General features: G+C 38.6%; 1 protein-coding gene across 1 annotated transcript; it reads left to right on the top strand.

Annotated features, from left to right (window-relative positions):
* Positions 1–2,564: 2,564 nt before the first annotated feature.
* Positions 2,565–15,344, top strand: fgf10b (fibroblast growth factor 10b). The gene is made up of 3 exons (XM_047382187.1): positions 2,565–3,654; positions 11,744–11,847; positions 14,549–15,344. Exons 1-3 carry the CDS (start codon positions 3,195–3,197, stop codon positions 14,738–14,740), a joined length of 756 nt encoding a protein of 251 aa, XP_047238143.1. The 5' UTR covers positions 2,565–3,194; the 3' UTR covers positions 14,741–15,344.
* The last annotated feature ends 48 nt before the right edge of the window (positions 15,345–15,392 follow it).

The raw sequence follows: 15,392 nt of genomic DNA, 5'->3' as shown, positions 1-15,392 counted from the left end.
CATAAAGCCACAGATGTGCTAGACAGAAAAAAAAAATCTTGAAGTAGATGTTCCTCGTAAATCTTTCACCAAAAAACAGAAATATGGACAAAAGTTTAAAAAGTGAAGACATATCAAAAGGTTTCCTGAGTTTAGGTAAAGTTAATTATTTAAAAAATCCCTTTTTTCATTGCAGTGTGAGCAGTTAGAATCTTAAAAACACTCACCCCTACAGTATATCTGCTGAGAGGTTCTGAATATTCTTCTGAGCTTAGATCAACAGGGTCTGGCAGCAGAGCCACTGTTTCATAATCTGCATAAGAGGATGTCAGCTACCAGAAACTTTTGGCTGGATTACAGGTTCAAAATGGTCAATACAGTGAAAAACAAAAGCACGGCCTTGTCTTCATGTGTACTTGCAGCTGTAAATTTCCTCTCTGGGGTGAATATAAGCAGGAAAACATGCAGCAGTGGTGTAGTTGTGTTATGCTGTTAGCCTCTCTTGGCCAAGACCTTCATCTCCAAGCACACCACATTGTGTCCTTTATCCTGAGGTTAACAACCCATTTGCGCAGGTGTTATGTGGAAAGTTTTAAGCTTACTCCGAAGATTATCACACGCCAATTGTCAAGTGACATCGTATGTATATATGCTAACAGGACTTATTGTTACTTACCTTTGAAAGAATATCAGCGTGGTAAACCTTCAGGTGTTGCTTAAGATTTGTGATATTTTCCTACCTAGTTTGTGGCCACATTTACCGCCGTCTCACACTACAGTACATTCGGTTTTTCTTTTTGGATGGATCATATTTAAAGTATGTCCATAGATCTCTTCGTTGTTTCTGACCACCAAGTTCCTTTGTTGAACATGTAGTGGTTGTCGTAGTCCATTAATGAATTAATAGACTCATGCTGGTGGTGGGGGGGGGGCCAAACAAGGATAGGATGGACCAATAATGTTGGTATCTTTTAGCTTTTGACTGACAGATTTCATGCACAATAGGCAGAAATGTCATGCATTTTGAACGTGTGACAGACCACCCACTCACATTGTCGTCAACGAAAACTCACAAACACTTCATCATGTTTTAGTCATTCAAAGGCCATGTTTAGCTCATCACCGTTTCGTTTTCATCATGAAAAAAAGGGGATCAACAAAATAATTCCGTTATTGTCATTGTTGACGTAAACAACACTGACAGCGAATGATGTGAAAAAGAGAAAACGTGCAGTGAATTGCAGGTGTGGATGAAAACGTTTTGTGGATGTCAGAAGTTGAGAAAAAAAAGGGCAGACTGGGCCTCATTGTTAGAAGGGTAACTAGCTGGGCTCATCACTTGTTATAACCAAGGCATGCACAATAACATCTCTGAAGGCACAATACCTCAAATCTTGAAGCAGAGGGGCTAGAAGAGCAGAAGACCGTGCAACTGTGGCTCAGCTGGTAGTAGTTCGTCCTATAACCAATGCTCCATTTGTATGGCAGCCTCCCTTCTGTCAGTCTACCCCAGGGCAGCTGTGGCTACATTGAAGCTCACCACTGTCAGTGTGTGAATGTGTGTATGAATGGGTGAATGACTGTTGTAGTGTAAAGCGGTTTGGGGTCTCTGGGGACTTGATAAAGCGTTATACAACTGCAGGCCATTTACCATTTCTGTCAGTTAAGAACAGGAAACTGACATTACAATTCCTACAGGCTCAACAAATTAGATTGCTCCACATAGCAAAAGCTTTCCCTGGTCAGATGAGCTTTAATTTAAGCTTCTACAGGCAGTAGAAGGTTAAACAGGTTTCTTAAACATGAATGTGAGTTCACTGTACTCCACTGGTCTCCACAGTCACCACATCTCAGTCTACCTCTGGGATGTTCTGAAGATTCACTGATTCATGATGGAGGTGCAGCCTACAAAATTGCAGCAAACATCTGATACTGTCATTGTAAACCCAAATCTCTAAGGAATGTTTCAAAAACCTTGTTTAATCTAGAGGTTAAAGAACTAAGGCAGTTCTGAAGGCAAAGAGGGTCCAACAAGGTACTAGAAAGAAGTGTAAGAATTGTTTTGTATTGACAAAAATACCTTTTGTAAGGCTGCATCGCAGCAGGATCTTGGATTCAACACGCTGCAAGGAAAATATAGCTAGGGGGCATTTTTGCTATAATACACACTATAAAGCATTCATTAAATTAACCAATAGAGCAATTGTCATCGCAATCAGCAGCTGTAGACACAGATCCAGTGGTATCAGACTGCGGCGCACACACACACACACACACACACACACACACGCGCACACACGCATACACACACACATGAAGAGCAATACTTGCTTCCATATGTTAGAGAAACATTGAATAACGGAGGGGTGGCTTGGGTAATTTGTTGCCTTACCAGACAACATCACACAGCACACAATTATTTACTGGGATTACTCTGCAGGTGAGACATTTCTCAGATGAAGGACAGAACAAGAACAATCCGGATCAACACTAGGACCTCCCCAGACGCTTTTGCATGAAGGTGGAGTCATTGGGAAGAGGAGAGGAAGTGAGATGAGGAAAAAAAAACAAAAGGAGCAGGACAACCGAAGAGAACAGATGGATTGTCTGATGTGCATCTGGATGTTTAGGTCCTGAATCCTGTTTTTGCTTCTCAAAGTAATGTCTGAGCAATGCCCCCAAGGGCACATAACGTTTAATCTCAAACAGGTTGATGTTAGGGGACCCATTTTCATTTTTTGGGGGGGGAGTTTTAAAGTTTTGGCAGACCTTTTACGTGGATGTTAAGGTTTTTCTGTCCTCTTTTCAACTATCAATTGCCTAAAAGTACAAGGATCTTTTTGGACCAATTGAGGATATCAGTTTGAACATCACAAGCAGTCCGGAAAGAACTGGCAATCACAAGGAAAACTCTGGTTTGTAACTGAAATCTATGACTGTTTTTTTTTTTAAGAGTTTCTAATAATCTGTCTTTTATTGCAATTTGGAAATATCCACTTTAAACTCAGACTTGGACGTGTTTTTTTCAGATTTTCACGTTCAAAATTAATTTAGTGGGACATCCTAAACTTTCATGCAGATGGTGAAAAGTGGGATCACCTCAGCCAGTCTGGACTGTGGAGGGCTCCCCTCCCTGCCCTCATAGTCTATCCTTGCCCCCAGCAGCATGTCCCAGGCTCTGAGGCTGCCTCTAGTCCTCCTCACAGCACACTACCATGATCAGATGGGCTGCTGGAGGGTGTAAGGCTGCTTTTGCCTCGTTCTGCTCCTGGGCTGGCGTAGAGTCTTGCTCTGACTCTGGGACCAGCTTCCAACCAAGGTCATCAGGACTGCTTTCCTCCCTGTCTTTCTCTGTGCTGGTTGCACTGCTGGTTTGCTCCCTGTGCTTACCTGAGGTTGCCTGCCGTCAACTCCGCAGAAACAGACCAAGGTCCCCTGACCTGGAAATATCTGGTGTTCCACAGAACATTTCAAAGAGTGAACTAATTTCTAGAACTAGAGCCACCAGGGGTCCGTCCAATTGGGCTGGAGAACCACAGGGGAGGCATGTGCGCAGCTACAATCACCTACAAGGGGACATACGTAGGAGAAAGTTGTTCTCTTTCCAGAAGTTTTTCCTGAGGATCGATAGAAATGGACAAGTCAATGGAACCAAGAGCAAGGATGACCCGCTCAGTAAGTAAAATCTTTGTGTGTAAAAATAGATGGAGAGGAGAGGATCAAATTATGAAGATGGGATCCTCATCATCCACAATCTTCAGCACTAAGATTAAAAAATCTAAAACTAGCCCATGCTCTTCTTCTGGTGGTACAATATTTCACAGAAGATTAAAGAAAAATCTTCTTTAAATGGTCAAAACAAAACTACAAATATAAAATACTTGGATATGATAGACTGAACATATTTTCCCAGAATACCCACTGGTTGCTGGTTTGGAAGAAGAATTTCTGATTTGAGTTGTCCTTTTGTTTTAAACCAGACATCTCACTGATATCTCTCCTGTCCAAACACTCAGCACAATGATGGTAGCTGTCAGTCAGCTTAAAAAGGAGCAGGAGCAGATAACTGGGCCATTATCAGGCGGTCTTCACAGCCCAGGGTAAACAGCATTGATAAGAGGCACAGAGGAACAGGGCTGGTGCAGAGGGGGACAAGGTGGGGGGTTGTCAGGGTATATGAATGCCAGTCTCATTGATACTTTTAGGCCCCTTTTCTACTTCTCTTTCTGTTATCTCCCACTCACACTGCCCTTCTACCAGCCCAGGTTGGAGCAAATTGCACACTCTTAGTCACATTTGGGACATTTGTTTGACTTCTTCCACTCGGAGAAACGTGTCTTTAAAAGTGATTACACGTTGTTTGTTTCGCTGCATCTGTCAGTAAAGTGGCATTCACATTTGTAACCCAGCATCCCTACCAAGCTTCGTGTGTGTGCGCCTATCAAGCACCAACATGTTCCCCATGGGTGTGTGATCATAAAGTAGAAGATGTTGATACATGCTCGTACAAGGTTTTCTTTTATAGTTTTTCATTTATGATTTATTTAACCTGGAAAAACACTGGTGATTTAGAATCTCATTTACAAAAAGGTCCTGGCCAAGTTCACAGCAAAATTAAACAGTGCTAAAATATAGCCAAACAAAATCAGACACCTAAAACATATAAGATCATAAAATACAAAATAATATATCCCAAAATAAAATCCAACATTAAGTACAAGTGCCATTATTAGCATAAATCAAAACATTAATATCCTTTAAATGTTAGCACTGACATTTTTTAACATTTGTTCCCCAACCTCTTCATAGACTCAATAATATATGAAAATACTCATCAACAATGAAAAATGAACTGTTATGTCATGGTTTATGTACATGGGTACAAAAGTCTTTGTTTTGAGGCACATTATAGTAAAAAATGGATGAACTGGCAATTAATGGCTATAAAATTGGGGTAGAAAAATAAAGTACATTTTAGTGAAGGAGCAAGTTGACAAAGAGTCTTGATAAGAACTGGTAAGCTGAACAAATTTGAAGACTTTCTATACTTTTTCCATGTCAAATATGACGGTAAAATGTCAAGAATGGCTTTTTAAATCAGAGTATGCCAATGGTATTAACAAACCAAGGCAGATAAACCAGCACCTAAATAGGAAATAAAGAGAAGAGACAATATTTTAGAATATGTAACAAATGTAAAGCTGCATGATATAACTATGAAGAGCATGTAAGCACTGTGATGAAGAAATCATGTAAATTACATTAAATCGTAGATACAAATCTTTTTGGATACCCCTGCACACTATTACAAATATTCTTTGTAATTCAATGGCAGAGCAAGACCGACCATGTTAGGTAAATAACGCTTAGGTAATGCCCTCCTATGCATTTAACACTGTAGCATACATAACTTAATTACCAGATAAGCCAGGCTGCTTAGATTTTTTTAGGACATGATGAAAAGTTCTGCAGCACTGGCGTCAAGGCTGTCACATCTCATATGCTGCACATATGTGCCACTGTAACTGCATTTACAACTGCACCTATTGCAAATATTGCAGCAATGACCAAATACTAATATAATTCAATCCCATGTTACACCATGCAATGGTGTGTGGGAATGGAAATTTGCTCATCTTGGGGTGCCATATGCTTGAAACTGAAAGTGAAACTGATGTCATGACCTACTTTCTAAATAATTTGGCTAGTATTCATTTGACTACTTGGGGGTATTTATAGAGCATTGACATTCCAATCACCGATAGTCAGATAATCCTGAAATACTGCTAAATAATTGTGAGACAGTGATGTCATAACAAAGTAATCAGCCCCATTCTGATGGAGTAAACTGTGAATTCTACATCCCTCATGCCAATAAACATGCACTGTTCAAAAAATTCGAATGCATCAAAAGAAACATACATATTAGAAAGACATGACTTGGTGGTTCAGAAATTCACTTTATCAGTTTCAAAAGAAAGGTAAAATAAGATTTTATAGAAAATTCCAAGTTTTTTTTAATTAAAGGCCTAATGTAAAGTTCAAAATAGCGAGAATCATCTATTATCATCCTCAAACAGTTGTACACCAATGCTAACTCAAACTCTGAACCATAAAGAGTAGTAATAGACAGAATTGAGATTTTAGTTTCAAATAAGAAAACACAAATTATTTATTTGACACAAAATTTGTTTAACAATATTAAAATATTTGTTTTGATAAGGTGTGGATCCAACAGATTAAATTGCTGTGTCATCTGCAAAAAACTTTACATGACACATACATACATTCAAACGTCTAGTTTCATTTTTGCCGGTCTTCCAATCCGGCGGTGAGTGTATATAAAAAGCTTTACTTCTCCTCTTGGGAAGCCTGACCACACATTCAGTCAAAGTGACTAAAGAGAAACAGCACAGGGGAAGCAGAATGTCAGGGGAGATGTTTGTTTGGACAAGGTCATGACAGAAGAAACTTTATTGAAGTGATGCCTTTACTGCTACCTTTGTTAGTAGTTTCTTTTAAGTCATAAAACTGGAGTGAGCAAGGAAGTCTGACTCAGTTGTAGCAGTTTGTTGATTCACCCTAAACCTTATGTTTAGGTTAGGGTGATTTACTCGTCTTTCTTTGTTTTTACTGAGTCAGTGCATTATCTTTTTTTTTTTTTTCAAAGTCATTCAGTCTTCGGAGTGGATCAAACACCAGTATGGGAGGTGAAAGGGAGATCCTCTAGAGGTACAAGTTCATGAATGAGCTGACTGAACGTCATTGTGGCGACATCAAAGGTGTGCATCTTCAGTATCAATGGTGGTGCCATGAACTAGCTGTGTCCTAAGGGGATCTGCAGACACTGTGTGTGGATCATGTGCCCTCCTATCAGGTTCACATGGTAAAGAATACTACACAACAGCAGCTTCAGTTTTTTCTTCTGGCCCCTGGGGCTAGGCATGATCCCAGAAATGGCATCTTTTGTAGAAGACCCCTCACGGTCTCTTGAAGTGAAAAACAGGTTTTTCGTACTATTTCTGTTTGCAAGAAAAAGATACATTTGGTATATTTGGTCCACTTTAAGGGGTGCGTTGCATGTGCAGATTTTTGGTTTTAAGTTTTGCAGTTGACTTTGCAGAGACCCGACTCACTCTGTGTTACAGAGCCAGTATGCAGCCTCCCACAGATTTATGGGGATGCCAGTGTAAAACTGTCCCACATGGCTTTCCAGCCTGCCAGAGGCCTGTGCTGAGGTTACAGAGGCAAAGAGAAGGGGAGGGAGATAGTCTTAAAGCCAGCTAAGTAGCTATCTTCACAGTCAAAGTGTGTAATTAAAATATCTATGATTCACAGCTGACTTCTTTTATATTTATTGGCAACTAGTAAGCCTGAGTGATGAGTGAAACATTTCCAAATAAGACTCAGTCTAATGCCTGGTGGTGAAACAGTTTGGCTCATTATCCCTGATGGTGTGAGAGGGGGAGCCTGTCAAGATAGGGTGTTAGTGTATTCATGGGATGCAGGCCATGTGTTCAACGCACTTTGCGACATGCCTAAGGAAATGTGTCTTTGTGTGTGTGCCTTTCTAGTTGAATGTTTAAATGCACATCCCTGTGCACATTGATATGTTTTAATCAAAGCAAATACAGACAGTGGTCTTCTGGGTGTCTGAGAGGGAGTTATAAAGCTTTCTATACTGGGTCTCAGGTGTGGTCCTTATCAGCAGTTTGTTCAGTTTGTGCAGGTGTTGTTAAATGGATTTTCTGATGACAAACGAGTCATGAAAATAAAACAAGTTCTTGATTTTAATTTTAAAATCCAATATGTTAATAAAATACAAGCAAACTCTTCTGTTTTGTGTTGAGAACCAGTTGAGTAGAAATTAATACTTGGTTAGATTTATTCTTCATGTTTAAAATAATAAAAAGAAAAATCACCCCAAAAATTTGTATTTTTTCATGTTCCTGAACAGGCACCTAATTCTCCAACCATCATAAAGTGTGACTGTAGGAGGAGTTGTTTTTTGCTGTACAACTATTCATTCACATATTCTTTTAAAAATGAAACAAATATAGACAAATAAGAACATGTAATAACTATCAAAAATAAATATCACAACTGATGAGAAGATGCCATACTTTCCTTTCATATGCACCACTGCTACAGAATTTACACAAGTGCTACTAAAATGTCACAGCGATGATCTGATAATATTAGTTTCACTAACCTCTGCAAGCTATAAGCTTGGAGCGACTGGGAGATGGCCGTATTTTTTAAACAATTTAGCTAACAATTATTTGAGTACTTGGGGGCACTCATAGACTATGTATGACATATTAAACTGTCATTCACAGCTGGTTAGGCAATGGAAAAAAAGATAAAACAATTCAGTGATATCATAGCAATCTAGTTTGTCCTGACATAGGTACAAATTGTACATTTTCTGCCCTAAAACAGATTTTTACATACTTGGCAAGATAAAAAATAGTGCAACATTCTTGATTTGATATCCCACTGTGAAAATAAAAACACCTTCAATTCCTACTGGCCTAATCTTTTTCACAACCGGCATGTAATCTAATGTTGGAAATGCATCCAGTACACAAAAGAAAACAAAGGTTGCAATAAATAAATGTCCTCCTAGTTAGCCTGTTAAGAATAGTAGTTAAAGATATATAGATCCTCCAACATTTTTGAAAAAGCACGTTCACCTGTTACATTTATTTATATGTCTCCATGCTGAGTGTATGTGGATGCATGTGTGCACATTAGCAGGCATGCATGTGTGTATATACAACCTGTCTCGCCCCTGCCTCCGGTGGCTGACTTTGATCAGTGATCATTACAGCCTTTTAATCCTCACTCCACCCCCAGTCTCACTGTCATGGCTCCTCTGTCCTCCTCTGTTCTCCTTCCTTTCATCCCTCCATGTTTACAGAGCACCCAGGGACTGGCATAGATTGTCTTACATCCTCACTCCATACCTGACATCCGATCCCTTACAGAAAACTAGCTTCGCTCAGATCTTCAATGGCCGTTGTGTCACAGTCCCCACCACCGCCTTGCAGCCTCAGACCTCACAGCCCCGAGGTGCCATCGTTTGAACTAGAAATTGATACAGTCAAGACCTTATGGACAAGGAGGGAAGCTGCTGTACATTTAAGAAGGGCATTTGTCCATTTGGGGGTGGGCACACCTGGATTCTCCACTGTCCACTTATGTACACGGCTGGAGACCTCAGGCAAAGGCAAGTGGACCAGAGCGCCACACAGTCATCAGACACAGACGGGGCTGCAGATCTGATCAAAGGATGTCGTTGACTCTCCGGAGTTCACGCCCCCACGCTTGACTCCGTCAGTGTGTGTGTGTGTGTGTGGGTATGTGTGTGTGTGTGTGCCTACACATGCGTGGTTATCTAGATGAAATAACGACAGCTCACAGGAAGTGGGGAAAGGAAGTCCGGGAGGGCGGCAAGAAATCAAACATGTCATGGGAACCAGCAGGACTCACTCGCAAACACACATCAGCAGCATAACACGAGACAAGTAGGGTTTGTGGTCAGAGGACACATTAGGAAGTTATATCTCTCTGACCTCTGATACTGAGACCACACAAATAATCGGAGCTGTCTGCAGGAAAAACACACGCTTGTTACCCCAGGTATAAATTAACCCCCCAGCCACCCTATAAGAAACCCAAATTATTTGTGTAGCCTAAATACCAAACAGAGCATAAACAGCCTGAGAATCTCTGTGGAATCCACCTATTAATTTTCCAACAAAATGACCTGTGCAGCTGGAATCTGTTAAGCAGGTGTAGGCTGTAAACTAACGTTATAATATCACCAAAATGAGAAATGTGCTCAAGAATAATTGTAACCCAAAAAAGAACTCCCACATATTCCCACATGTAAATGCCCTGCACTTTAAATGTCGCTAGTCATTATATTCTTACAGATCTATGGTTCTTAAACCGTGGTAGAAGTAACACTGCTGGTTTTTTACCGTTAGTGGTACTATTTTAATATCACCTACTCACAAAAAAAAATGCAAAAAAATTAACTGTGATGCAGAGCTCATTAGAACAGGCAGCACAAGAGATGAGCCAGACCCGGCCCTGTGAATAGGCAACTTAAGCCGTTGCTTAGGGACCACAGGACAACAGGGGCTGCCAGAGTACTTGAATTGTTTTACAGAACATAAATCTAAAAACGTTTGCATTTAAAGTCATGCCTTTCAACAATGAGCATACTTTTACATGTGTGCACAAGTTTCTCTGATTAGCAAAACTAATAAGATTTTCTTTTTTATTTTAGAATTACAAATTATTTGAAAATGTTATGGAACTAAACAAAAGCTGTTGTTGTAATAATAGAAATGATGCCACATTGGGCTCAGGTAGCAGACCAAATAACCTTATCTGCACAATCATCTTACAGCTCTTCCAAACTAAATAATTCATTTTAGATAATTGTTGTACTATTATTAAACTTTATTATTATGTAATAAACTCTGACTCGGTTTATATAAAGGCATAACTGTATTTTATACTTTTATTTAGCTATTTAATTAAACTAATAATGTGAAGTGACTAACATAAAGGTCAAGAAAAGCACATTCTGTTGTAATACAATTCAAGAATTTAATTGTCACCTTCCTAGTTTACAGAAGGTGACAAAAGTTCCACAATACAAAGAAAAACTACAATCTCTAAGTTTAAAACAGACATGAAAACAAATACATAGATAATTTATCAAATACAATATTCTTTATTAAGAAATATTTTATTTTTATTTACAAAAACCATATATATATGTATTTCACAATGCATTTAATTATTCAATGGTCGCCTGCTGGTTAGATCTAAACCCAGTTGTGCAAAAGATAAAGGTTGAACAATATTAAAGATGTCTATGGTGCTGCAGGACCCCAAATTTAAATTCAGTTTAGGGCCTTAAACAATCTAGGGTTGGCTGTGAAATGAGTTGTTCAAGCACATTTATCATTGCTTCTTTAAAAAGTGCCCTGGAAAACAATTTTTCTGAACTCCCAGTATGATGTAAAGCCGACAACAGTGAACTTGGAACAAAATTCTGGTGTCTACTTACAGTATGCTGCACTCCAATTACCAATTCAGAAGCTAGAACCTAGATCTTGTTTTCAGACCAAACTTGACCATGTTTCAAGTTAATAAAATCAGTGATAAATGATATGACCAAGCTAGCAACTGTTTGCAATACCAACTACAGACGATGAATTTCTCTGCTTTTTTTCTTCTTTCAAACACTGTAGCAAAACATTAAAGGAGCGAGGGGAAAAATTAAGAGATACTAATGATCAGAAGTGTAAAAGAGTTTTTACTTTATTTGGTACTAAGCTTTGAATGCATGACGGCCATACTGGATTCAGGTCAGGTCTGATGAGAATCTTTTGATTTACGGTCTGTTGATTTTTCTGACAGAGTTGGAGATTTCTACTCCTGAGTAAAAATGTAGCACAGTTTTGACATTTCTGTCTGTCTGTTTTTTTTTAAACCTTATTTTATATTTTATTATTATCTTTAATGAGCTGGTACTTGCAATCAAAAGTCTAAGCATCACTGTTACCAATGTTTTTATCAGATGTCTGGGTGTGGATCTCAATTTGACGTCATTTTATCAATGTTCAGCGATCCAGAGATTCTTCATTTAGTTTTGGCGTATGCAGGGGGATCTTTTGTTTATTTTGATAATCAACATAACAAACATAATAATGATGTAACCTTTTTTTCTAACTCATAGGTATTTTGGAAATTACATCAGTGGAAGTGGGAGTGGTGGCCATTAAAGGGCTGAACAGCAACTACTATCTGGCCATCAGCAGGAAAGGAGAGCTGTACGGAGCGGTTAGTATCCAAGTCAGAAGTCAATCTGAATGCTCCACAGAGAAAGATTGTGTTAGATAGTTCAACTTTTATCTCAGGCAACCTTATCCTTACCTCCCTGACCGTTGGATCAAATCCACAACCAGGCCCTAGGACACATGCGAACCTCTGGGAGAGCTTTGCAATCTTGCCCAAAGACAATATGCACAAGAGACCATGGCATACAAAATCCATAAAGGGGTAGTTTGGATATTTTAAAGTTAGGTTCTGTGAAGTTATTGTCAGTAATAATTCCCTCGTGTTTAGAAGAAAAATGTCACATTGCTGTGAATTTGTACAAAAGTGAAAAAAATCACAGTGTGGTGGGATGCAAACAGCTGGTCAGATGGACCCTTTCTTTCAGCTGATTTTACCAATTTAAAACAACTCAAACTGAAAATATTTATATGGCAGATACAAATATTGACTCACTGTTGTTAAGTTTGTTGCTGTTTTATTAGCCAAATAATGCCCATGTTACAATGCTCAAGTTCTGTATAGAGATGCAACAATCAGATTTTCTACAACCTGTAGATACCTGTTTTAGCACATTTCTCTTTAGGAACAAAATCATGTTTTTCTATTATTTGTATAAATATAAAACTGCCTTAACAATTAAATGTAAAAATTAAAAAAGACTGTATCTTTCTGCAACATTGAAAATCTAAAATATAATACAATCTTCAACAGAGGTGTTGATTGGTAAAACTCAGCTAAAATGAATTGCAGAATCTCAATGACTGATTTACTACACAGATTATAGCTCACCAACCCTTTTTAGCTCACCTAAAGATGTGCATCATACCACAGGATATTCAATGTTTTAGTAAAAAAATAAAAAAATAACCAATAAAATATTTGAAAATTAAAAAGCTGGTTTTGAGAGGGAAAAACCTCAAGTTAACTGTTATGTGCTATGCGGAAATACTGTTAAATCCTTCATTGATTTATTGTAGCAAAACAATAGCCTTAAGTAGCTTTTCTGTCTTAAAACAATTGCATATAATATTTATTTGGACCAAAGTAGATATTTAATCATATGTGTGTGAGAGACAGAGCAGTTGCACAGCTTTATTATTTTTAAAAAGACCACAAAATAAGAACACAGTTGATTGTTTTAACCATCTTTAGCATCTTATACAAGCAGTTGGCAAAATTATTTGGCTTAGCTAGGTTAGCAATGCTAACAGCTGTTCCTGTATGTATTCACTGTTGAGGCAGGTACCATAACAGTGAGACCTATAAGAAAGACCAATGTTGCTGATCCACTTTCTGCTGCGACAGACAAAACTGGACTCATCAGAAGGATAAAACGGAGTGGGTTTGCGGTAATACATTCAGCTTCATGTTATACGCTGAGGTCTAACTCCCTGTTGTAGGTTGAATTAACAGCCAACATGCAGAACGTTTACAAAATGCAATTTCCTCTCTAATAGCTTCTTACTGCCTTTGTTTCCACTGACTTGAAAGTTGAACACATCAGTCATTCTGTAAAAATCTTCCCACAATAACAACTTCCATACCACAGAGAGTCTTACAATACAACAGGCAACCTGTAATTTTGTGCAGACCTTCGCAAACTTTCCAACTCTTTTTCAAAACAGTGACTAGTAACAAATCTAGCAAACCTTTTCTGGTGTTACTGGAGACTTTGGAAGATTCTGACATGAAAGTGTGTATCATTCTTGTCACCATAAGCAGTGGGTGCTGCCGTTGGCTCACCAGGGGTACGGTCCTCATACAGTAGTCGCTCCCAGTTGCAGTCAGAGTGGACATTCACCCCTCTGCATTCAGACTGCAAATGAGTCGTATATGTCATTGGCAGTTTTTTATGTTGTCGCTTTTTGGTCCATAAAAATTTGACAAGAATGGACAGAAGAAAGTTCATTTGTAGTTTGACACATATTTTGGTAAGCTTTGTCTACCCTATGAATATATTTCTCTCTTCAACAGTATCCATTGCAATCACAGTCAAGAAGCTTGTTTCTGGTAGGTAAAGAGACAGGCATTTCTCAAAAGATAATCCAACACTGTAAAATGAGTTCCTCTATTCAGGAAAAAAGAGTATATGTTTTTATTTTTATTAAATTTTTTATTTTATTAAAATACAGCATGTTAATTGTTAATTGTTTATGCCCTCCTTAATAATCATTGGAAAATAAGGTAAAAAAAATATTAACTTTCATTGCAACAGTATGCAATGTGTAGTACAATGAAACTGGAAGAAATCTCTATTGGCGTTATAGTAATCAAACCCTTGTCATAATCCTTTTGCATGTTTCCACTGGTATTTTGACAATTTATCTTTGGTGACAAGCCCTATTTCCTTGAGGCCACTGGTACCAGTCAGAAGAAGCATGTTGGTCAAAATTAAATAATACTTTATGCCTACGTTCCATGGCCAATTATGCAAATTAGGTCATGAAATGAGGAACTGATAACACTGATTTTGTGTAGTACTATGGGTATTGCTTTCTACATCCTCACTGTAATATGACGTCTTACCTTAACAGGTAAGGAAACTGTTACTCATGATAACTTCACAGAAATTCACTTAAGGAAATCCAGACTATCCCTAAAATGAGGGATAGTTTATAAAAAAAAGAAGAAACGATGCATCACGACTGTCGATATGCACTGGAAAATGCCCTATGTTTCACCTCCTCTACTTTTGTTGTCACAGAGAGAGTTTGGTGTTGACTGCAAGCTGAAGGAGCGCATTGAGGAGAACGGCTACAACACGTATGCGTCGGCTGAGTGGAAGAACAAGAAGCGGCAGATGTTCGTGGGGCTGAACGTCCACGGGAAGCCGCTGAGGGGAATGAAAACTCGCAGGAAGAAAACGGCAACCCACTTCCTTCCAATCATGGTGTGAATCAGGGAGCCCACCTGGAGTGGAAGCAACTACACAAAGCACTGGACATGAGAGGTCTTCAATACCAGGCAGTCATGAAATAAAGACATGTATTGAAATATCTCTCAATTGGCAATAGAAAAAAGGCACTAACACTGTTACACAAAGTGAACTCTGATTTGGTTGAGATTACGTATTTCTTCTGGGTGAGAGATGTTAAACTGAGTTTTGAGTGGCACCAAAAGCAGGGGTTATCTTTATGATTTTACTGTGCCAAACAGTTTAATGCTGGAGTTTGTGTATAATGTGGACAGCACAGAAGATACTATCCAAGCTCTAGATGTGTCTAAATGTGTTATTTATAATCCAAATTCTACAGAGAGAGAGAGAGAAGGGACAGACAGAAAGGTAATAATCAGATTATCATGACAGCATGAAATATTAAGAATTAAAGCACATTTAAAGTAATTGTCTGATACTTAACCACTGCGTTTTGCCTGAATTTTAATGATTTATTTATTTTTGTGAGATATTTAACTGGAAGGAACACCAGCAATCCTCTGCATTCTACTTTTTATAGGATCTCTGTCATGTGAAAATAAAACTACCATTCTTCTTCTCTGCAGCAGCGTGGATCTTTTTTGCTTTTCACAAAAAAGGCACAGAAAAAATG

This window comes from Girardinichthys multiradiatus, chromosome 12 (assembly GCF_021462225.1).
Source record: "Girardinichthys multiradiatus isolate DD_20200921_A chromosome 12, DD_fGirMul_XY1, whole genome shotgun sequence".
NCBI classification, from domain to species: domain Eukaryota; kingdom Metazoa; phylum Chordata; class Actinopteri; order Cyprinodontiformes; family Goodeidae; genus Girardinichthys; species Girardinichthys multiradiatus.
Note: the sequence above shows the minus strand (reverse complement) of the source record. Positions and strands in the feature narration are given on the sequence as shown.